The 25,514-nt window shown below is 42.2% G+C and overlaps 1 protein-coding gene across 3 annotated transcripts in view; it reads right to left on the reverse strand.

Annotated features, from left to right (window-relative positions):
- Positions 1-25,514, reverse strand: part of olfm2 (olfactomedin 2) — a 309,049-nt gene that overhangs the window by 66,387 nt on the left and 217,148 nt on the right. For 2 of the 3 annotated variants that reach the window (XM_016994993.2, XM_008114446.3), the window contains exon 3: positions 3,558-3,716. In XM_016994993.2, coding sequence (XP_016850482.1) covers positions 3,558-3,716 — 159 coding nt within the window. The remainder of the gene's footprint in view (positions 1-3,557; positions 3,717-25,514) is intronic. The other variant, XM_003223216.4, reaches the window with a different exon arrangement.

Raw genomic sequence — 25,514 nt, forward strand, 5'->3', positions numbered from 1 at the left:
GGTTTACTCTGACAGCAGGGGGAAGAGAGTCAAATCTATGGGATGAATGCCCCCCCCATCTATTTCTGTCCTACCTTCCTCACAAATCAGAGCAGCATCTGCATTTGGCAAAGCATTCATTACAAACAAAACACTCAAACCACAAAACCCATCATTAGGAGCTTGTCACCCAACACTTTCATACAATACAATAATTGCACTGTGAGTCTCAGCTTCACGTGGCACTTAGTGCACCATGTCATGGCTCCCCGGTGCTCTACTGTGATGCATCATTTGGAAATGGATCGGAGAACTGTACATTATAATTTAAAGGGGGCAGACAAATAAGGGAGAACAACCACCAGATAGAGAGTGGGAAGATGGTAGTTTTCTCTGTTGTTTTGTTTTCCTGTTTTCTAACAGACACTTTGTCATCCTAGTCTCTTAAAAGTGCACTTTTAAACCCAAACAGACAATGATTTATTTTGGAAAAATAAGTAAAATCCAAAGGAAAAACTGAAAACAATCACAAGACCCAACAGTGGGAGCCAAGAAGCTAAAATGGGCAACAATGCATTTATACTTAGTTGATGTGAGTTTTTTGAGCTGTACAGCCATGTTCCAGTAGCATTCTCTCCTGATGTTTTGCCTGCATCTGTGAACGGCACCTTCAGAGGTTCTGTTGGTAGTGAGGCAAGTGTGTGTGTGTGTGTGTGTGTGTGTGTGTGTGTGTGTGAGAGAGAGAGAGAGAGAGAGAGAGAGAGAGAGAGAGAGAGAGAGAGAAATATCTTTCAAGGGCTCTTTCTCCCACCCTGGACATTCCACAGATATATATATATACACACACACACATACATATACACACACACATACACACTCGCCACATCTCCAATGAACCTATGAATATGCCAGCCACAGATGCAGGTGAAATGTCAGGAGAGAATACTACTGGAACATAGCCATACAGCCCGAAAAACTCACAGCAACCCAGTGATTCTGGCCATGGAAGTCTTTGACAACACAGTAATACTGCCTTTTATAGGTAAAATAATGCAAAGACATGCTTTCAGGCATTTCTATGTCAATATCTAGCGTAATTTGGTCGAAAGTGCAAAAGGTGAGGTTACATCAAGCATATAATAATACCTTACACATTCTTTGTGTCCATTGTTCTTTTAATTAATAGACCCTTTCTGCATTAGCTCACTCTCTTGGCTTGTTATTTTCAAGGCCAGAAGTGACATAGTTAGTGGAGGGGAGAGAAGAGACAGTTCCTGACTTTTAGAAGATTCGGGCTTTTAATGAAGTGGGCTTTTATTCTACAGTAATAATGCAACTTAAGGCCGCATGTGTACTGACCATTTAAGGCAGGGTGTGGTCAGATCAGCCTGCAGCTGGGTACAAACACCAGGGAATTAACCCAGGGAAAGTCACTTAATGGGCTATACCCTGGATTTTTTAAAAAAAAAAAAAAAAACAGGGGAAAACCCTAATTCTGCACTCCAGTTCAGGCTTTCTCTTGTATTCAGCAGTGCATCCCTATGCAGAACTAGCTGTGGGTATCTCAACAGCCATCCTGTGCTACCCGGGTTCAGGTGGCTCGGGGACTTGGAATGACTGTATCCTCCTTCTTCTTACTTTCGTATCACTATAGTGGCAAAGAAGTCCCATTCTATGTGATTCTTTTGCCAGTCACGTGGTATGGGACTAGGAAAAAGAGCACTGTAGATTGCAGCAGCAGGGATGGATAAGAGGTGGCATTTGAGCTCCTGAGCAGTGGTGCCAAACTGTTTTTTGTGCGACTGGGCAGTAGAGACACCATCCCACTGTGAAGGCAGTCAGGGTTTCCATATCAAGTCACAATGTGGGCCAGAAATGTTATCGGACTGAATTATTTTTCAGTGTAGAATTATCCCATAAAGTTCTGGAAAGTATAGTCCAAAAGGGAACCTTTCCAGTTATCCATTATCGCATGTGACAATCTAGGGACCTCATCAGTTGAGCTGTGGGGAAATCATCTTCTCAGCACAGCATATCGTAGCTTTCCATTTCAAAATGGATTTTACAATTCCCATCAGGCACATATGTTCCCCAGCCTTTCCCACATTATGTCCTGCATTCAGAACTATCACATGGGTGACTGCAGTCCCTACTCACTCTGTATTCTTTTTTTAAAAAAAAAAATGGGGAAATATTCAAAATTGTGAAACTCTGAAACCTTGCAATACTTTAAAGGAGAAATTTCTGAACTCTACAACCACCAGCTACTCGGAAGTCTGTTAAGTTATAGCATCACAGTGGATATATCTTTCAATTGCCCAATTTCTTCTTTTAAAAAACTCATCCAGGCTCATATGGAAGCACTTGGGACAATAATTGGAATGCTCACCAGAAGACCATTCATAGGAACACCCATTGCTCCACGTCACTAAACCGAAATGACACAAGTGAGTGTGACAGATTCTATCCCACATATATTTGTAAGAACTTTATCATGTTCCCAAGAGCATCAGGAGCTCAGAGGACAGTTTCTTTCTGCCCCCCCCCCCGCGCTTCCCCCCCCCGTCACTTCTACTACACATCATGGACGAGATGCAATAAATGTTGTTTTGTGTCATGTAAAGGGCTTCATGGCACTTCATCAACAAAATGTCTTAGAAGTGTGTAGAAATGGGGAGAACTTGCTTCTGATGAGGTCCTAGGGAGAACTAGTTTTTTTCCCGGAGATCTCACCACCATCACTCTGAAATAGCTAGCCTAGAAGCCACATCTGACTCTCTTCTATTTCACACTCAGTTTACGTCTAACATTGATAGACTTCCTATCATATCCAATGCCAAATGTTGACACTAGGACCAAAGCACCATTACTATTTTTTTTCTGTGTGCTATTGTGGCATTTCCACCTGGGAAGCTTGCATAGCTAGCATAGTACATATATTTTATGACTGGTTTAGGAAATATATTGTCATGGGATTGATTTGGAATAATTTTGTTTTATTTGGAATCATTTTCGTCACCTCTCCACATTCACTGGGGTTAAGGCACAGGACCCACATGAGAGCCAAAACTGTGAATAATAAGACTGCTATTTTATTTTACCCGAGAAAACTCTTTCTAGAATGTCTAGAACTTCCAACATGTTTCTATGTTTGATGTCCACTGGAAGCTGACCATAGAATCACACTTGAGGACCTAGACATTCCTAGAGATGTGTTTTTTTCTAGGTGTTCTCCCTAGAAATCTCTAGGTCTTCCAGCATGGCCAAAGGAAGTTGACTACACAGTCACATTAGGGAGTCCTAGAGCAAACATTTTAATCAAACATTTGAATAATCAAATACAGAAAAGTCAAAACGACAAATGTAGGATAATGCCTGTACATTACAACTGATTTCTTTAAGTTCATGCTGAATAATATAAAGTATAGTATTACTGTGCAACCACTATCGTGCAGCCACTGTAACAAAGGTACCCATCATCAGTAGGTAAGCTTCCCCTATCTCTCCCCCCCCCCTAATGTTCCTCTAGAAATAGTGAATCTGTGATTGATGAAAAACTTGGGTATGCAAGGAGTTACCTGGAAACTTTTGGCATTCAGATTTTTCTGGCTTTCTGAGGCAACCTTCAACCTGGAGTCCAATCCCTTCATTAGCGACTCTGTATTACGGACATATTGCAGATCCCGGTAGGTCCGAAGGTCCAGCACCTCCATGGACTGGGAGATGTTTTGCACCTGCTCAATGAAAGAAGGACACAGAAATTAGACACACTGCAGACTTGTAAGAAGGCAAAAACTTATGGGTCTAAGATTTACATGTTAACCCCAAAAAATTAAAGGTAGGTTTTGTACTGCTACCAGAAATATTTTTGCTAGGTATTATGTATAAAGGACCAGATAGTAATTGATTACTTTTTTGACATATGATAGCTGGAAAAGCAACAGCAGTGCAAACCTGGAAATGGACTGAAGCACTGATGACAGAAGAATAGTTTGCTAAGGTTTTTGAGTTTGCCCGAACTTCTAAAGTAATGTAGATTTCAAAAGATAATTCAACTAGATGGCCCATGTTGCCTCTATTATTCTATGACTCTATGAATTGAAGATTTTCTGAAAGACTGGAAACTGTTTATGAATTAATAACACATAATCTGTGGTTGTAGTTATAAATAATGTTAGTAGAAATATTTAGTGAGATCTGTAATGGTGAAATAATATACATTTCTTTTTCTTGCCATTAGAATGGGGCTGTATCAGAGCCCTGTTGTTTTAGTTATATGCATTTTCCCTCTTTCCTCCTTTCCCCTTTCCTTTTTAAATCTTTTTAATGTAATCTCGGAATATATATATTACATTGATTTTGACTGTAAATTAGCTCATCTGTGCTAAAAATAATAAATATAGTTGACTTTCTGCGTTTGCGAGCTGACCTTTGAGGATTAGATCATTTGCAGATTTGTTTGATATGGTCATCACTTTAGGAGTCTCTAGGTTCCCCTATGATCAACTTCTGGCAACCATACAGTCACATTGGAAGAATCATAGAATAGGAGGAGACCTCAAGGACCATCCCGTCCAACCCTGATATGGAAGAAAAAGCAATCAAAGAACTCTTAACAGATGACCATCCAGACTCTGCTTTCAAACCTCCAGAGAAGAAGACTCCACTGCCCTGAAAGGCAGCATATTCCATTGTCAAACAGTTCTAACCCTTAGGAGGCTCATCCTAATGTTTAGGTGGAATCTTTTTTTCTGCAGCTTGAATTCATTGCTCTGTGTCCTACAACCTCATCACATGAGTAATTTGCAGGATAGCAGGACACTTTCTCTCCAATTGAGCCACAGAGTCCCAGGCCACCCATCAGATGATACAGGCTCACTTCTGGTGGGGCTCTGTGGCTCAACTGGTGACCAAGCATCCTATGACACCTGACCCAGAACACAGAAGGCCTCCCGTGTTCCATAAGTAACCACACATGTGATGGGGATGCATCATTGCCAGCAAAGCAGGGCCCCGGGATTGCCCTGCTGCCTCACCTATTCACCACAGAGGCTGGAAAAACACCCCAAGGGATCTCATCAATGTGATGAGGTCCCTAGTTTCCAGAGCAACAGAGAACAAGCTTGTCCCGCTCCTCAATATGACATCCTTTCAAATATTTAAGCATGGCTAACATGTCCTCTCTCAACCTTCTCTTCTCCAAGGTAAATACACCCAGCATCCTCAGCTGCTCCTCATAAGTTTTGGTTCCAGATCTAGAGATTTCTAGATCTTTGTTGAAGTTTTCCCACTTTCACAGGGGTCCTGCACCTCTAGTACCAGTGAATGTAGACAGTTGATTTTGATATTTTTAAAAGGGCGGGATTAGACGTACTGCCTGAGGGATGGTTGAATCTGAAGCACTCAGTCACAGGGCTGCGTTCAGTTCCAAATACAGGATTTCTTGTTAGTGGCATCCTGCTTGTAGGATATTCTTTGCAGAAGACATTCATGGTATCAACACCAAGGGAAAACATCTTTGATTTTCCAAGGAATTTTAAATATGGTTTTGAGCTCAGATGTTGATTTGGGGCTGTTCTGCCATTTTTGATGTGGCTGAAAATCTAGCTATGGTCACTTCCCCACTCCAGATCCATCTACATTTGGATTATAAATTCCATAACCTCTGTCCATGGTAGCTAGGGCTAATGGGAAAAATAGTACAAAACACTGAGAAGGCACCAAGTTGCTGAAGGCTGAAGCAGGCAAACCTCATCAAAGGCAGTGAGATGCATATGGTGCAGTAAGTATGATAGAGGGTTTATCTATACTATAGAAGTAAGGCAATTTGCCATCACTTTAATTGTCATGGCTCAGTGTTACAGATTCATGGGAGCTGGCTTTTACAAGGTATTTAGCCTGTTCTGCTAAACCAATGGTTCCCAACCTTTTGGCCTCCAGGTGTTTTGGACTTCAGCTCCCACAGTTCCCAACAGCTGGTAAGCTCACTGGGATTTCTGGGAGTTGAAGTCCAAAACACTTGGAGGCCCAAAGGTTGGGAACCACTGTCCTAAACAGTATTGGAACCTCAGCAAAATGCTAATTTCAGAATTCCATAGCATTGAGGCATAGCTATTAAAGTGATGCCAAATAGAATTCTACAGTGTAGAAGCAAGATTGTACTGTAAGTTTCTTTCTTTATTCTTTTATGCAATGCTACTGGTTTTCAGACTGCTTTACAGAGCAAGATCCCTGCCCCAAGGAGCTCACTTAAAAAAAAAAGACAATCCAAGAGAAAGGAGGCAGGAAGGGCAGGGGCAAACAGTGAAGCCATATGCTGTCGCATCTATTGCACGTGCTTAGACTAGAGAAGAGCCTGTATTACAGGAGTGCTGCCGTTATTTGGTGCTGCTTACTGCACCATTATTGTTTTCATCATTCATTATTACTCTGTTCTGTAACGATGCCCGTTTTTGGAAAGATAGGCATTTTTAAACGTGAAAAGACATGCATGGGCATAGGGTCTTCAAAGCCCATGTAGGAAACACTGTCACCACAGCCTGCTCCCACAACAAACTTTTGTCTCTCTCTGCATCATAACACACTCACCCTTCACCTGCTGAGCAAGTTGGACATTGAAGCATTCTGAGACATGGGTGCTTGGTGGCTGGACAGCTACTAATCCTGGCTTAGCCTCCAATACGTCCTGTCCTACCCATTCTGGTTCAAGGATCACTTACTCTCTTACTGTACTAAAAGGTAAAGCTAAAGGTTTCCCCTGACATTAAGTCTAGTCATGTCTGACTCTGCGGATTGGTGCTCATCTCCATTTCTAAGCCGAAGAGTCGGTGTTTTCCGTAGACACCTCCAAGGTCATGTGGCCAGCATGACTGCATGGAGCGCCGTTAGCTTCCCACCGGAGCAGTACCTATTGGTCTACTCACATTGGCATGTTTTCGAACTGCTAGGTTGGCAGGAGCTTGAGCTAACAGCGGCCGCCCATGCCCCTCCCGGGGTTTGAACCTGGGACCTTTTGGTCTCCAGCTCAGTGCTTTAACACACTTCGCCACTGCACAATTCCCCAACCAGTGTGGGAAATGACTGCAAGGATTCTAGTAGATGTTGTACAAAAACAGTATTTTCCCCAAGCTTTGTAAAATGTGATGAGTGTGCTTCACCACCCGGCAAAAAAGGGGCCTTCCTTCCTTGACATAGAATGAATATTCCACAATCTTCAAACTCATTGAATTCAGAGCTAAAAGGGCAGAGAAGAGAAAAATGTGCCACTTTGCACCTTAAACGCATTGTCGGGATCTTATTTTGGAAGAAGGAAAACCAAGCACCACTACAATTGATGAGGATTGAATTTGGATCATAAACCCTACCACCTCTATCCATAGTAGTTATTGATTAGAAGTCTGTAGTCAATTCTCATCTGTAGCAGTTGGAGTTTCTGCATGTCATTTTGATGATAGGAGCCCCCAGGGGCACAAGAGGTTAAACCCTGGTGCTGGCAGGACTGCTGATCTGAAGGTTGGGTTGCTCACCTGAAGGTTGCCGGTTTGAATCTGAGTAACTCCCTATGTGGGGACATGAGAGTCTCCCACAGGATAGTAAAACATCAAACATTCAGGAGTCCCTTAGGCAAAGTTCTTGCAGATGGCTAATTCTCTCACACCAGAAGCAACTTGCAATTTCTCAAGTCACTCCTGATACTGACATTTTTTTGATGATTAGTAATTTGGAGAAAATGATTGGTTGCCTCTGTCTTTAAGAGAGACTTCTTCATGATTGGTTTTCACTCTTTCCTGTCCACAGGATTGCATCTGGAATGGGATTGGGGAATGTGTGGTCTTCTAGATATGGATAGACTCCAATTCCCATTAGTTCTAGTCAGCAAAGCCAGTGGAAGGATCTGATGGCAGTTCTAGTCCAGCAAAACCTGGAAGTGCTCCCATTTTATTTACTTATTTATTTACAGCATTTATATTCCGCCCTTCTCACCCCGAAGGGGACTCAGGGCAGATCACATTACATATATAGACAAACATTCAATGCCTTTTAACATAGAACAAAGACAAGACAAACATAGGCTCCGAGCGGGCCTCGAACTCATGACCTCCTGGTCAGAGTGATTCATTGCAGCTGGTTACAGCTGGCTTGCTCTCCAGCCTGCGCCACAACCTGAGCCCACTCAGACAGACTAAGGACCTCATCATATTTAACTTTTTCAGCATCCAAGGATAATGCCAGGATGCTGGAAGGATGGAGTCCACCAGAGCCCCTCATATGATGCAAGACTACTTCTGGTGGGGCTCTGCCCTTGCAATGTCATGGCAGCATCCTAGAATGGAGCCCTGAAAACATGGGAGGTGTCCTGTGTTCTTATTCAGTAAGCCAAGGAAAGCACGAGGGCAATGCAGGGTGCGGGATGACAGTTTCTTCCACTGCCCACCAGATTTGCCCCACTGACCCATGGATGCCCCCGCTGTTCACCAGCTTCAATGAAATGAGGTCTCAAGAGAATGTGTGTACATCCATAGTTCTCAACATTCTTAATGCCGCAACCCCTTAATACAGCTCCACATGTTGTGATGACCCCAACCACAACATTATTTTTGTTGCTACTTCGTAACTGTAATTTTGCGACTGTTATGAATGGTAATGTAAATATCTAATATGCAGGATGCGTTTTCATTCACTGGACAAAATTTGGCACAATTACCCAATAAGCCCGAATTTCAATACTAGTGGGGTTGGGGTTGGGGGGGGGGGTAATTTTGTCATTTGGGAGTTGTAGTTGCTGGTGTTTATAGTTCATCTACAATCAAAGATCATTCTGAACTCCACCAGTGATGGAATTGAACCAAACTTGGCACACAGAATTCCCATGACCAACTGGAAGGGTTTGGTGGGCATTGATCTTGAGTTTGGGAGTTGTAGTTCACCTACATCCAGAGAGCACTGTAGACTCAAACAAGGATGGATCTGGACCATACTTGGCACGAATACTCAATATGCCCAAATGTGAACACTGGTAGAGTTTGAGGAAAAGAGACCTTGACATTTGGGAGTTGTAGTTCATGGGATTTATAGTTCACCTACCACCAAAAAGCAGTCTAAACCCAGCCCACAACAGATCTGCACCAGACTTGTCACACTACCTACACACCAATGATAGAATTGGGCCAAACTTCTCACTCAGAACCCCCATGACCAACAGAAAATACTGGGGGGATTTGGGAGGAATTGACAGTGATATAGGGGAGATGGAGTTCACCTTCCATCTAGAGAGAACTGTGAACCCAAACAGCTATGGATCTGGACCAAACTTAGCACAAATACCTGATACACCCAAATTTGAATACTGGTGGGGTTTGGGGGGAGGGTTGATTTTGTCATTTGGGAACTGTAGTTGCTGGAATGCATAGTTAATCCACAATGAAAGAAATTCTGAACTCCAGAAATATATGTTTTCTGACGGTCTTTGGCGACCCTTCTGACACCCCCTCATGACCTCCCCAGGGGTCCCTATCCCCAGGTTGAGAAATGCTGGTGTACATGAAAAACAAGGTGACCAGGACCCTTTTAGCCATGTGCACCCAGACTCCCACTATCACCTTATAGACTAGTTGTTCGGTTCACTAGACACGCAGTGAAGTCTTTGTGCTGAGAGCTGAGTTGGAGCCTGCAGTCTGAGCACCAGCTGGAATTCAAGCTTCCATCCCCTGCTTTACACCCATGAAATATGGATGATAATGAAACCAGACTGAGCCGAATACTGATTAGACTTGGGCAGAAGAGTGGGGCGGGGGAAGAGAGAAAGAGCCACCTGCTTATCTTTTTAAAGCACTGGAATGATTAAAACACCTCACTTTTAACAAGGTGGCTCTGCAGCGGAAAATCTTAACCCAATGCTAGCATCACAGAATCCCAATAGAGTAGCAATATTGGTGTGCAAAGGTGCTATATTGTTTAACCAGTCTACGGATAAGGAAATTGTATCGTTGGGACCTAAGGATGAAACTAGATTGGAAACATGCAGTTACCACCAATAAAAAAAACAACCCAAAAAACACTAAGTTGTTTCTCCCTCTGAGCATCTTCTATCACTCATTCCTTGTTCAGATGCCATATACATTCTACCTTCCCCCTGACTCCTTGCTCCACACAATTTGTTGCTGACGCCAGTGTCTAAAGAAAGAGGAATAAGACACTGGGACATAGATGTAATGGAATGGATCAGTTCCATTACAACCCTAACTAGCTCCCCAGAGTGGCATTGCAACTTCTATCATCCCTGAGCATGGATTGGGGAGGTTGCTGTGATTGCAATTGCATTTTGGGGATCTGTGCTTTTGAAAGACCAGATATAACAAAGATATTCTGAGTTGGAAATCAAAATGCTTGGTGATTGCTCTGAATAGCAGTTAACAGCAGTTTAGGATAGCATTACATCCCACAGGCTTCTGACATTATCTCCAATCAATGACTAGCGATACAAGATAAGAAACTATTCAGTGGCAGGGGAAAACTCCATGAGACTGAATTGCAATTTGCACCCTAGGCAGATAATGCATGGAATTGAGCTCTGCTGTGTAGCTGCTGAACCTGCTGTACTATAGCTTCTTATTAATACAAATGCATAATGTTGTCCTGCTTTCCTCAATCTACTATCTCTAAGTCTGCATGATCTACACCTCTGCCAGTTTTGATGCCAGTGAGGCAGTCACTCCAATCCAGGTTTCAACACAAACGCTAAAGGTATTGAAATCTAGTTTAGACTAAACCCGAAGCGCATTCATAGCTCGCTTACATCAATGTAACCAACTTCCAGCAAGCTCAAAGAAACAAACATCCTGAAAATGAGGGCCAGAATACAGAAGAAGTCAAACTCTCCTCACCCCTGCTGTGTTAATTATAGTTAGTTATGATAATCCCATTGCTTCCAAACAAGGCTTAAGAGTAACTAGTTTTCTTTGGACTGAGACCAGGAAATCCTCTTTAGCTGACCTTGGAGATGTTGTTGACTGTATGCAATTGGCATGGAAATTATCTGCAACACAAAAGAGGAATCTCTGTGGTTCACCACTGACCTTTTGATCCATGTGGTATGTCATCAATACGCTTCCTTGAACCACTGAGAAGGGTCCCTTTTTGCGTGTCCAAGCTTTGCAGCTGCTTTGGTTAAGGAACCTGCCAAAAGTGCTGATTGTTCTGCCAACGGAAGAGAAGCCTCATATTGGCAAAGCATATGAGACACCATCCACGTGGAGGGTTGCCAAGGTATTTGTGTTTTGTCAGTTTGGTTTTTCATTACCAGAGGGTAATCTCATCAGTGGATTCTTGCCAAAAATCCAAAGAAATTGGATCCCAAAACATGTTTCACTAATAGAGGCACTGGCTATGTGCGCATGATTTTCAAAATTCACTCTCCACCTGACAATGAACTCAAAGGTTAGCTATTCCTATCCTCTGTATCAGTTCAAGGAGGGAGAGCAACTTTTCCAGTCTGTTGGGGTCTTGTTAGAGCCCCTCAATGCATCAAACAAGCTTTTGCTCATGTTCCATTGCTACTGTTGTCATGACTATTTTGTGGTAGCAATTTTGTGGACTTTATGCTCTCAGAATTCCCTTTCCTTCCTGCAAGCTTCATGCAGCCCACAGCTCCTTTTCAACATCCTTTCAAAATTCCCAAGTTCCCCATCCCCAGGACTAAGGTAACCTTGAAGGCTGGTATAATAGGAAATTGTCTTCCTTTATAGAAAACAAACCACTAGAACCAAGAGAGCTTTGAAGTGTCAGGATAAGCATCTCTCTTCTTTACAGAAAGGAAGCCAACTTCAAGAAAATATAAACTTGGAATTATGGCCATTTTATATTAATGTATCATCCTAGGGGCCGGGCTGTGGCGCAGCTGGCTAGTAACCAGCTGCTATAAATCACTACTGACCGAGAGGTCATGAGTTCGAAGCCCGGGTCGGGTTAAGCCTCCGACCATTAAAAAAAAAATAGCCCCGGCTTGCTGTTGACCTTTGCAGCCCCGAAAGACAGTTGCATCTGTCAAGTAGGGAAAATTTAGGTACGCTTTATGCGGGAGGCTAATTTAACTAATTTACAACACCATAAAACTGCCAGCAAAACACGAGGAAAAGAATGAGGAAGAACAGCCACCAAGTGGACGGTGAAGCAACAGCTCCCCCAGTGGCCGGAATCGTGAAGCTGGAAAGATGTTAAAAAATGCCTCTGTGTCTGTCTAAACTGAATGTTGTTTGTCTGTTGGCATTGAATGTTTGCCATATATGTGTTCATTGTAATCCGCCCTGAGTCCCCTTTGGGGTGAGAAGGGCGGAATATAAATACTGTAAATAAATAAATAGTCCATGTTTCAATCTTATGCACTTTTTCTCTCCTTTCTCCTTTCCTTGTAAACACATCTTAATAGCTGAATCATTATGACCAAGATAAGAAAGGCCTCAGTACTTTTAACTGCAGCACTGAATTTTGGCAGCATTATGCACCAGTGGCAGCAAAATTAGGCAGCAGAGACTATATGCTGTCCATGCTGTGATCTATGATGTTCAAAGTTCAGCCAACCCGACCTAGCACCCTCCAGATGATTTGGGTTTCAATTCCCAAAATTTCAGACCATTATCACTGTTGGCCTGGACTGACAGGAGCCAGGCACCAAGTAGAGGAAGCTTGCCCCAATTTGTACTTTCAGCTGCTCTAGATTAAGGTGAAGAACCAAATTCCTTGGACTTCCAAACAACACAAAACCGTGTTAACTCACAACATCCCTTCCTCTTTCATCTCATCTCACACTGTAGCACAATGTCCATAGCCCCAGGTTAAAAAGTCATTGCATGAAATTATTTGCAAATGCAATTTGCTTGTTCAATGGCCGTGTGTGGTGTCTTGTGTGGCACATCAGCCAATGGTACCATTTCCAACTCAACAAACATTTAGGAGACAGGGTGCATTCACACAGTAAATTAATGCCATTTGACATCACTTTAGTGCTCATGCCTCAATGCTACAGAACCTTAAGATGTGTAGTTTGGTGAGATAAACAGCACTCTTTGGTTGAGAAGGGTAAAGGCCTTGTAAAACTAAGGACCTTCTCACACACAAAGTGGGAAATGATTGTTAAGTAGTCAACCCGTGGTGTTTGAGGACATGATATATACTGGATACATAAAAACCAGATCACACTTGCAGTTTTCTCCTTCCAATATCTATTGAAATAATGAGATTTGACTGATTACATAGCAGAGGGATGACTCCTCACAATCTGTCCAAAAAATATCAAGAGTTTCTGGTTTGGGACCAGAGCCGGTCCAACAATGAGGCGAATTAAGCAGTCGCTTGGGGTGCAAAACATACGGGGGCACAGTTGAGACTGCCTTTTCTGATGACTTCTTGTAAAACATGATGTTTTGGTGCTTAATCTGTAAAACCTTAATGTAATTTGATGTTTAATAGGCTTTTCCTTAATCCCTCCTTATTATCCAGCATTTTCGCTTATCCAACGTGTTTATTTTTCAGTGATTGGTTTGGTGGGGGGGGGGGGCAAAATTCTGTTCACCTACACTTGAAAAATACCTAGGGCTGGCTCTGGTTGGGACACAAAAATAGTAGTGGTAACTGTTCCCATACTTCCTTTCCTGAGAATGCATGTCTCCCAGCCTTACCTCCTGTCCTCCATGCCTTCTCTCCTGAGCATATGCTTTTATTCCCTCTGATCCCTTGCCATCCCTTCCCCCCTGCCACCTATGCCTCCTCCCTTGACATGTGCATGTCTCACTCCCTTTAAATATTTCACATGTAAAAAGGGGGTCATGAGTCAACAAAACTTAAGAAGTCCTGCCCAATGTCACTGTCTTCTTTTCTTTTTTTTCTTTTTTTTAAAAAACCCTTTTTATGGAAGATCTTGCACAACTGTGCAGGTTTGTAACCTCCATTCCAATAACGAAACAAAACAGCTTTCAGTTTCTACAAAGAAGAAGAGGAGGAGGAACAAGAAGAGGAGGAGGAAGAAGAAGAGGAAGAAACAATAATGTGAAAGTAAAAAAACATGTATGGCTTTACTCGGGGTCTTTTTCTAACTGCTCACAGAAATGTATTGCTGGCTGATATGACTAAGGAAAATTGGACGGTAGGAAAACATCCCCATGATATTGGTAATATAGTTTATTTAGCATATTTTGCTTTCAATTCAAAATTGCACAGAAATATTACCACCAACTCTCCTTAACTGCTGCATTGAGATAAAAGGGCTATTATGTTTTGAAATGAGAATTTCTAGAACACTGGGATAGTGTAGACCAAAGTATTTTGGCTGTCCAAGGTTTGTTGGCCATAGCACTCTATTTATGGCACAGTGTGTTAAAGCTCTGAGCTGCTGAGCTTGCGGACCAAAATGTCCCAGGTTCAAATCCTGGGAGCAGAATGAGCGCCCACTGCTAGCCCCAGCTCATGCCAACCTAGCAGTTCAAAAACATGCAAATGTGAGTAGATCAATAGGTACCGCTCCGGAGGGAAGGTAATGGCGCTCCATGCAGTCATGCCGGCTACATGACCTGGAGATGTCTATGGACAATGCCGGCTCTTCTGCTTAGAAATGGAGATGAGCACCAATCCGAGTCGGTCACGACTGGACAACGTCAGGGGAAAACCTTTACCTTTACTTAAATTAGGACAGATCTTCCTCCCTCCCAGCCTCCCTGCTCTGTGTGTGTGTGTGTGAGAGAGAGAGAAAGAGAGAGATACTCATATAGATATATAGATACTCATATTGTGTATGGCATATAATGCCAGCATGGTATCATGGTTAAAAGATTATAATTGGGGAAATCCAGGTTCTGGATTGTGAATCATGAAAGTTAACAGATCTTGCACAGTTATTCTCTTTCAGCCTGATCTACCTTACAGTCTTATTGCAAGATTCGTAGTCCAAAATAGTATAGTATTGTTGAAGGATTTGTAGTCCAAAACAGTAGCTTTCAAAGCTATGGTTAGTCTTAATTCAACCTGACAAATATCACTTGTGTATTTCTTTCACCTTTGACTAGATAGTATGGAAGAAAGTGATCTCTCTGGTTTCTACAGTTGGCAAGAGGATGGGTATTTAGAACCTGGTAAACAAACCCTAGTTCTACTGAAAAACAAAGCACACTGTTTCTTTCAATTACAAGGGATTTTTTACACTACACAATTATAGCACTTGGGCTCCACTTTAATTTCCGTGCCTATATCCTATGGAATCTTGTAGTTTGTAGTTTTATCAGAGACACCAGATCCAGTCTAATCATGGAAGCTAAGGAGGGACATCCCTGGTTAGTACTTGGGTGGGAGACCAACAAGAGAGACCAGGTGCTGTACACTATGGTACAAGGAATACTCAAGAGTGCGTCTCCGAGTACTCCTTGCCTAAGAAAACCCTGCATTTTTCATGGAGTCACCATGAGTCAACAGGGAAATTGAAAGCACATGCACATACACAGAGGCATCAATTTAGCTTTCAGGATGAGAACTCTAACTGCCTCTCCTTAAAGTCTAGATCCCAGGAATCCATGCAATAGTTGTTAGCGCTGAAGGAAAAAGCTAAAATTATAGAAGCTGTGGACTCTTTCCCATTATACAATTATATCACTGTGATTCCACATTAACTGCCATGGTTCCACCCTTTTGAGTTTTGGGATTTGTAGTTTGGGCAGAAGCATCAGAGGAGCTCTCTGGCTGGAGATACACAGTGGAGGTCCATTGTGAGTCTCATGACTCCACAGGACAGAACCATGGTAGTCAAAGTGGAATCACAGCACTATAATTATGTACTGTGATGAGACCCTAGGAATTGCTGGTGATAAGAGAAAAGTAAATACATGAACACGTATCAGTTTGCAAAAACATACAAATAGTGTACATCCTGAAGTGGAAAAAAAATCTAATTTTCAACGAAACAGCTTGTCTTGGCATATAGCCAAGGTTTCTGTAAAAAAATTTTTTTTGCAAAAATGCCAACCTAATGGCCGTGTGCTTTTGTGAAGCTAAGAGCAAGTACAAGGAGTTATGGCTGAGAGATCAAAAGGACACAAACATCTGATTCTCTGTCCTTTTTAAAGCCTGTGAAACAAGACAACAGTTATTCTCACTCAGCAAGGCAATTTATACAATTTATGCAAAAAGCATTCTCACAAATGAAAAACTCTCCGGAGACCAACAGAAAACATTTCACTGGTTTTCTAGGTGAAGAGAACAGCACTGATGAACAAGCCAATTGAAGATTTACTGCCCCATTAATAGTCTTCTCTTTCTCTCATAGTTAGAATGGATACCATATTGAAGCCCTTAAAAAGGGCAAGTGGATACACACACACACAATTGTTTTTGCAGAACAATAGTTAGATCAACTTCTTTCCCCCAAAAAGTAATTGGATAGATAATATTTCATTAATGTAGTTGAGGAGAGGGTAAAACAAGAAACAACAGCTGGAAGATGAAACTGGACAGAATCCAAGTCAAGATATGACACAGATGAATACTTGGGACTATGATTAACCACTAGGGCAGGTTTCCAAATAAGGGATGGACTCTCCTGCCTTTCCCATCTACAAAATAAGATGAAACATTCCAGAATAAAAACAAAGAAACAAACAGTGTGATCAATTCATGGACCTGAAAGGCAGTCAAGAGGTCATCTGGCTCCTCCTGGCTTTCCATCACATATTGAGTTCTAGTAGATAAAAAATGTCATAGTACCAACAAAGGAATAACATCAAAATCAGCACTGGGCTGGTTTTGTCATCTTCTCCCAAGGGAAGTGCATTGTGGTGTGGTGGTCAGTGTAAGTGGTGGGGAATTTCAGGCACTAGACCCAAATCTAGCTCTTCTGAAATCTCAATATGGACAACTCCAATCTGACGACATTGTCCTTTCATGATTTTCAGTTTTTGAGGGAGTTGTCCCCAACTTTTAAAAGAGAATTGACTCACTTGCAATGTGGAGTTCTATGCATATTGTGGGCACTATAGCAAATCAAGCTTGAACTTTCCCTACAATTCAAGATGACTAAACTAAGACTGTCATACATTGGCCATATCATGAGAAGACATGATGCACTAGAAAAATAAAATAAAAAATGCTTGGTAAGATTGAAGACAATAGGAAAAGAGAAAGAACACATTCCAGATGGATGGTCTCATTCAAGGAAGCCACAGCCCCGCGTCTACAGAATCTGAGCAGGGCTGTGGATGACAGGGAGACTTTGAAGTCTCTCATTCATGGGGTTGTTAGAAATTGAAATTCACTTGATGGCAGTTAAATGCTAAAGCCTCCCCTAAGATTTCAGTATAGTCAGGCAGTGAAAGCCTTATGGTATAACATTGTGCGGTATTTGGTTTATTTTCCCTTTTGCCACTGGCCCTGCCTAACACTGGATGTGGGCACCAAAACGTCTGAATTTGGCTCTCACATTAAGGGGTTTGTCTCTTCACCCCCTCTCAGAATATTGGGTGAGAGTTTGGAAGATCAACGTTCAACTAAGTGCTTAGCCATGAAACCAAGGCTCCTCCACACAGCTGTACAAAGTCCCACATTATCTGCTTTGAACTGAGTTATATGGCAGCGTGGACACAGATAACCCAGTTCAAAGCAGATATTGTGGATTATCTGCCTTGATATTCTGGGTTATATGGCTGTGTAGGTTCAAATCCCGGGAGTGGAGTGAGCGCCCGCTGTTAGCTCCAGCTTCTGCCAAGCTAGCAGTTCAAAAACATGCCAATGTGAGTAGATCAATAGGTACCGCTCTGGTGGGAAGGTAACGGCGCTCCATGCAGTCATGCTGGTCACATGACCTTGGAGGTGTTTATGGACAATGCCAGCTCTTAGACTTAGAAATGGAGATGAGCACCAACCCCCAGAGTCAGAGCCGAAGCGGTACCTATTGATCTACTCACATTGGCATGTTTTTGAACTGCTAGGTTGGCAGGAGCTGGAGCTAACAGCAGCCACTCACGCCGCTCCCGGGGATTGAACCTGGGACCTTTCGGTCTCCAGTTCAGTGCTTTAATGCACTTTGCCATCTGGGAGGTCTGTATAATTCACCATATCACTTTGCTAGGCATTAAGATGGTGAGCTTAGATGACTTCTTTGAACTGGAGCATCACAATCCGATGTGCTGTGGCAGGGAGGTGCTTATGAATTCCATGCCATAGTTCTTAGACCCGCAATAGACACCAGACTTGCTAGCTTTCTCCTTGGGCATGGTACAAATAGTTCTGTATGTTTGTAGAGAGGGAAGGAGATGTTGATATGATGTATACTGTGTCAGTAACAACAGGCTGACCAGCAGTGGCTGAGACCAGCTGCAGATGAGCACATCTTTGGTGTATTTTTCTGAGATCTCTCATCTGTTCTCATTCACCTGAGTCAAGAAGCACACCTTGGTTCACAGAATGGACTGTTGGATCTACACAGATTGAAAAGATGTTGAAAAAGCTGTTTGTTTGGACTCTAACTCTCATACCTTTTCTGGGGTATACTGGTCAAAAAACAGCTCTGTTTGAGAATCTCCAGGGAAAAAAAATCACTATTTCTAATATAGACACCACTCAATTGTGGATTTGGGGATTTATTGCTTTCATTGACCAAGAAAACAATCTTTGCTTTTTCAGTACCACAATCACAACAACCACTCGTGCTCTGCCAGTCAGAAAATACTGTGTGAAGCCATTCCTAATTCAGTTCAGTGGGCACTATCTGCATCAATTGCTAGTGAAAAGATCAGCCACACCACTTTACTGAGGAATCTACTGAAATTATTGTAATTTGAATTATATGATAGCGGAAATGGATCTGACCTCTAGATTTTCAGCTGCTGAACGTATACTCGGCTTCATGCAGAACCAGCTGGAGTAGCCTTTGTGGGGCAGGGCCCCTCACATCCTGCTTCAGCACCATTTAGATGTGACCGATATCTGTATGGTATTTTTTTGGTCTGCATGCATGTATGTCTATAAAGTTTAGGAGTAAATAATAAATGTTTAAATGTAAAAAAGCATTAACAAGATGGGGGAGGATGAGAGGATGTGAGTGCAGTTTTCAGTGAGTAGTACATTTGTTCCTTAGATTTTGGGTAGTTTCCCATGAAAGAGATATTAAGAGCAGAAGATGAACAAGATATAACACCTCACAACTTGGTCTCTTACTGTCTAACATAGCCCTTAACTGCTTCTTAGGTTACTTCTCTTGTGTTGGGACAATGAAAAAAGCTGCACTGCACAGGCATCATTTTCAATTATTAATCACTTTCTTCCTCCTTGTACATGAATATGTATGGTAAATTCACCTCAAACTGCAACCTTATTCATTCATTTCTGTGAATAAGTCCCATTGAACATACCGTATATACTCAAAGATAAGCCGAGTTTTTCAGCCCTTATTTATGAGCTGAAAAAGCCTCCCCCGCTTATAATCGGGTCAAGGTCAAGGCTGGCAACGGAGTCTGCAGGCTATTGCTTGCAATATGTGATCTACTTCTCTCTTCTCCTCCCTTATCAGTGTGTTTACTTTTGCAAAGCCTCCCTCGCTCTTAATCAAGGGAATGTTTTGAAAAGAGAGACACCCTTGCAAGTCAGGAAGAAGAAAAATATATATTATCTTATAATATCTTATGAAAGCATTTTCCCCTGAAATATTTGTTAAACACTCCTACAGATATATAGGCATTAACCCTTTGCAAGCTTTTGCGATCTCTATGTACCTTTATATGTGTATCTATCTATACACATTAATTTTATATATGAATTTCTCCTCATATGTTTGCAGGTCTTTGCAAATCCTTTATACATATAGATCCATGTACCTGTGTATCTGTAGCGATACATATACATTATTTTTATATATGAATTTACCCTCATATGTTTGCAAGTCTCTGCAAATATCTATATAAAGAGAGATGTCTGGATAGATATGAATATATTCTTACCTACCTATATATAGAACTTGGAAATATTACAGGGGGAAATGAACACACAAATATATATAGACATGTCTAAATAGATATGTTTGTGTGTGTGTGTGTGTGTGTGTGTGTGTGTGTATATATATGTATGTATGTATGAATATATATATATATATATATATATATATATATATATATATATGGCTTGCAAATATTGTAGGGGAAATGCACATACACACACAGAGAGAGGGATTTGCAAACATTTCAGGGGGGAAATGCATATGTGAAATTAGTATCTATAATTATAGATCTATATCTAGCTCTACATTGTTTATATAAGCATTGAATGTTTGCCTGTTACTATGTTGGAAGTCGGCCTGAGTCCCCATGGGGAGATAGTGCGGGATCCAAATGAAGCTGCTATTATTATTATTATTATTATTATTATTATTATTATTATTATTATTATTAGCTTACAGAGATGACAAATTCCATTTTCTAGGTCTCCAGGCATGGTCAGAAAGGAACATGACCAGCGAATGTGTTAAAATTAAGCAGAGGTTGGTTTGGTGAGTCCCTGGACTGGAGATTGCCAATGTCCAATTTGCCGCCCACATTCCCACTGGATCGATACTCATGTTTCACCTATCCACATCCTCTATAGGAAATGTCTAGGCACCCAAAGGTGACTCTATGTAACTTTTGCTTAAAATAATTCATTTCAGTTAGGTTCACTATTATCCAGTTTCCTGTTTCCACTGTATGAAAATATTCCCCATGTACAGTAAGTACATCATTGTGAGGGAGGAAAGGCAGGCTATAAATACAAATGCAGACTTGAATGTGTTACAACTCTGAGTGTTCATACTGACTGAGAGATCCCGGGAGCTGCAATGTAATCTTTCTCTACTCATCAGCTTTGAGTAAACATGAGCTGCTATTCACAACCGCAGTCACAAATGTGTAACCTAGAGGTATGCATTCGTCATTGATTTGTATTAACAATCCATATGTATTCAATAGCATAGGGAACATGCGGGGATCATAAAAGCCCCCCAATCCAGATTTGGAAGATGGGCCAGGAAATGCTATTTAGTTTCATATACTTCACAAGTAGCTGGTCTAGAATCCCAGCTGGGTTAAGGAAATAAAAGATTGGGAAAGTGTGCTTAGAAGAGTGTTTCACATCTGTACATAACTTTCTCACCACTCCTAGTCATGGTCAACCTCTTTTTTCTCTCTAGCTAGCTCTTGGTCCTCTCTGATCATTTTCTTTCTGAGCCAACACTGGAGGTCTCAGCTTCCTCTTCAGTTCTTGGGTACCCAGCAGCCACTGCAACTTTAGCATCAATTATTCTATTATACTTTTCCCCCGGCCGTCCCATCCCTCTGCTGTTTTCTGGGGCTGCAAAGCATATTTAGGATAATTATGTAAATGCTGCTGAGAACAGGCTTCCCTCAGCACATTTTGAGTTCAAAATAACGACTGTTGCTCAACTCACGTCTGCCGCTACTTGCTTTATTCCCCGGTTCTTTTCCCCAAATCACTCAAGCGGACCTCTCTTTTCCCACACAGCAGTGAGTTCCCTCTTCAATTCCTTTCAGCACAGGCGGTAAAGTTATTTTATTTCAAGGGCATTAAAGAGATGCAACTGCAGACCATGTTTATTTATTTATTAACAGTGCCCTTGCTGATACTTTATAGCCGTGAACATGGCTTCTGAAGGGAGCTGTTTAAGAGGCATTTTGCTCCATGTTAAAATAAAAGTTTAATCAGTTTCCGGCCCACTCACACTGTTTTTTGTGTGTCTGTGTGCAGCATGTGTGCCTAAAAAAGCCAAGAAAGAAAGATAAGAACAACTTTCTTGGGGACCCCTCCTGTGAGATAGGCAGAAGAGTCATTAAAACACTAGTATACAGAGCTGTAGAAAGAGAAAGCAGGAGCATTCAAGTCAAGAAAGACCTCAAAACAGTTTGGGACAGCTAATAGTTTTGGACTCCTCTCAGAAACCTTCAGCCAGCAAGCTATGCTCATCAGCTCCCTCAATATTGAGGGATTATGGGAGTCTGTACATCAAACATCTGGAGAACAGAGTTGCCCTCTCATGGCATAGCTTCTGGCCAGACTCTGGTACAACACAGTTTCACTTAAACTTTCAGAATGCCATGATTCAACTTAAAAACATGTTGCATAACCAGAAGAACAGTGGGTCCCCATATATTTTTTTGATATCCAGCTTTCCAAAATCTCAGATAATACAGCCAATAGACACGGATTCTGGGAGTGGTAGTCCAGTAACAGCTGGGGTCCCCTGATTGAACTACCATTATACAAGAAGATCATCAAATGAATGGGGAGCCATTCTGTCCTTATTAAATAACCACAGCCCACTGTGGAATATATCTCACCATGCTAAAACAGTGGCTCTTAATGAGACATGGCCTATTATCACAGAATGTCTACTCCCCACACCACTGGAGAAATTATACTGTTTAGCCAGCATTGCACCACCTGACATCTGCTGGGAAGTAGCATCCAGCAAAGAAAGGACCAAGGCATTTCTGGCCCATCCCCTGTTCGGATATCAGCCAGCACACCAATGCCTTAAATCAAGAAACAGTTTTCTAAGATCTACAGAGATACTTGCAGGAACACCTCAGCAAGCGAGAGTCCAAAAGTGGCAGGGTAAAACCCAGAACCTCAATCAGTGGCTGATGCCGAATGAGAGATTCCCTCCTGGGTACCCAGAAAAGAGGGCGACTTGGAAGGCACTGAACAGACTGTGGTCTGCCATGACGAGATGCAGAGCCAACCTTCAGAAATGTGACTACAAAGTGGAGTCCACAACATGCAAGTGTGAAGAAGAGCAAACCACAGACCACCTACTACAATGCAGTCTGAGCCCTGCCTTGTGTACAATGAAGGACCTTCTTAATAGCAACACCAGAGGCATTCCAAGTGGCCAGCTACTGCTCAAAGGACATTTAGTATAATGCCAAGTTTTTTTTAACTTTGTTTGTGTTTTCAAATACATTACAACAGGGGTCCTCAAACTTTTTAAGTGGAGGTCCGGTTCAAGGTCCCTCAGATTGTTGGTGGGCCGGACTGTGATGAAATAGTCCTAAATTAGGATTGTTGTTGTTGTTGTGTGCCTTCAAGTTATTTCAGAGTTAGGTCAACCCTAAGTCTAAAGTTTAGGACAGAGGCCAGGTCAATGACCTTGGAGGGCCGCATCTGACCCATGGGCCTTAGTTTGGGGACCCCTGATCTAGATGATCTCATAAGACCATAGGTAAGCAAAGAGACCTCCAAAAACCATCTAGATGATCTCATAAGGCCATCAGAAGACCATAGATAAGAAAAGGGACTCTCAAAGGCCATCTAGATGGTTTCATAAGACCATAGGTAAGGAAAGGGATCCTCAAAGGCCATATAGACGGTCTCATAGGATCATAGTTAAGGAGAGTGACCTCCAAAAGCCATCTAGACAGTCTCATAAGGCCATAGCTAAGCAAAAAGACCTTCAAAGACCATCTAGATGATCTCATAAGATCATAGGTAAGCAAAGAGACCTCCAAAGACCAGGTAGACTTAGGTCAACCCTAAGTCTGAAGTTTAGGACAGGGGCCAGGTAAATGACCTTGGAGGGCCGCATCCGGCCCACGGGCCTTAGTTTGGGGACCCCTGCATTACAACTTGTACCCTCGGTTCACTTCTGACATGATAAATAAATGAATATCACAGTCCAACTCCAATTTGCATCCAGGTTTTGCAGAGGAGGACATCAAAGATCAGTTGTGTCAAGGACTCAACTATATGCAGCTGTTTTTCAAGAGTTGGGCCATGTTCTAGCCAGAAGGGGAAGAGGAGCACCTAGATAATAAGACTAGTTGGAGTCAGAGGGGGTGGCAGTCCTGCCATGGCATTAACAGAGGCTTAGCCTAGGTTTATTTCAGATAGCAGCTGCAGTTGAAGAGAAGCAGGCAGAGGTACTTTACCCTGCCAAGTAGTGTAAATTAAAGTGCCGAGAGCAAAGTATCAGACAATGCACTGCTCCACTTTAAACAGAGGGCACTGAGCTAATGAATCCAGCTGGGGTGATTAACTGCTTGTAATCATCAAGAACTCAAGCTTAGCAATTTGGTTTACAGATCTCTTTGGAAGGCATCCTCCTCCTGCCCATTTATTTTCTCTCTCAGCCAAGGTTAGGTAATAACTCACTACTGTCACCTGCACCCCACAGGTACTCCAGATTTATAGTTTTGTTTCTTTGCTTCATCAAGAGGCAAGATACTTTTCTCACTTATATTCATCGATATGATTTTCTGTAAGATCACTGGTGGTGGACATCATGTGAAAAGGTATCTTTTGGGCTGGATCACATTCTACTATAGTGCTTCCCAACCTTTGGCCCTCTAGGTGTTTTGGACTTCATCTTCCAGAATTCTTATCACTTGGCAAAGTTGTTACCTGATGTTCCCAATACCCGGAGGGTCAAAGGCTAGGAACAACTGTTCAGATCCAAAAAGCTGGTCCCTCAGATTACAATGGCAACTGGTGGCTTCTATATGAAGTGAAGACCTGGCTATGCGAGCAAGTGTTCAAAGAATAAGTTTCGTTGGCTTCAACTCGGTCTGGACTAAGGTTTATGTACAAGGTTTTGTGGATGAATGGCTCAAGTATTTTGTATTTTAAATCTGTATTTAATTGCTTATGTTTTATTCTTTTGTATTGTTGTGTATTGGCATTGAATTCTGCCAGTTTTGTAAGCCGCCCTGCGTCCCTTCGGGTGAGAAGGGCAGGATAGAAATAATGGAAATAAATAAATAAATAAATAAATTATTAGGGCATTGAATTCATTATGAGTTTTCATTAGAGATTTAAAAAACCATTCAAGGTGTTGAACCCTATTCTGGAAATACAGTAGGTCCTCCACTTCTATTGGGGGGTAGGGACCCCTGCAAAAGTGGAGATCCCATGAATAAAAAAAAGAAACCTGCCATTTTTTTTTTACCTGAGAAAACACTTCTCTGGGAATATTTGGACCTTTCCATGTGACTCAATAGTCGACATCCAGTGGAAGTTTACAATATAGTTGCCCTAGTAGACTGAGAGATTTCTAAATGTAACACATTAATCAAATCTGCCAAAGGTAAACATGCAAATGTGAAGAGCAGCATATTCACCACACCATGGGAGCTGCCAGCCACCACTGGATGTTGGTTATTTAAAATACCATCTCCACTTGTAGCAGAATCAGGGTTCATAAGATGTAAGTGGGCCCCTGGTGGTGGCGCCGTGTGCTAAAGCGCTGAGCTGCTAAACTTGCAGACCGAAAGGTCCCAGGTTCAAATCCCGGGAGCAGAATGAGCGCCCACTGTTAGCCCCAGCTCCTGCCAACCTAGCAGTTCGAAAACATGCAAATGTGAGTAGATCAATAGGTACCGCTCCGGCGGGAAGGTAACGGCACTCCATGCAGTCATGCTGGCCACATGACCTTGGAGGTATCTACGGACAACGCCAGCTCTTCGGCTTAGAAATGGAGATGAGCACCAACCCCCAGAGTTGGTCTCGACTGGACTTAACGTCAG

This window comes from Anolis carolinensis, chromosome 2, assembly GCF_035594765.1.
Source record: "Anolis carolinensis isolate JA03-04 chromosome 2, rAnoCar3.1.pri, whole genome shotgun sequence".
Classification (NCBI taxonomy): Eukaryota; Metazoa; Chordata; class Lepidosauria; order Squamata; family Dactyloidae; genus Anolis; species Anolis carolinensis.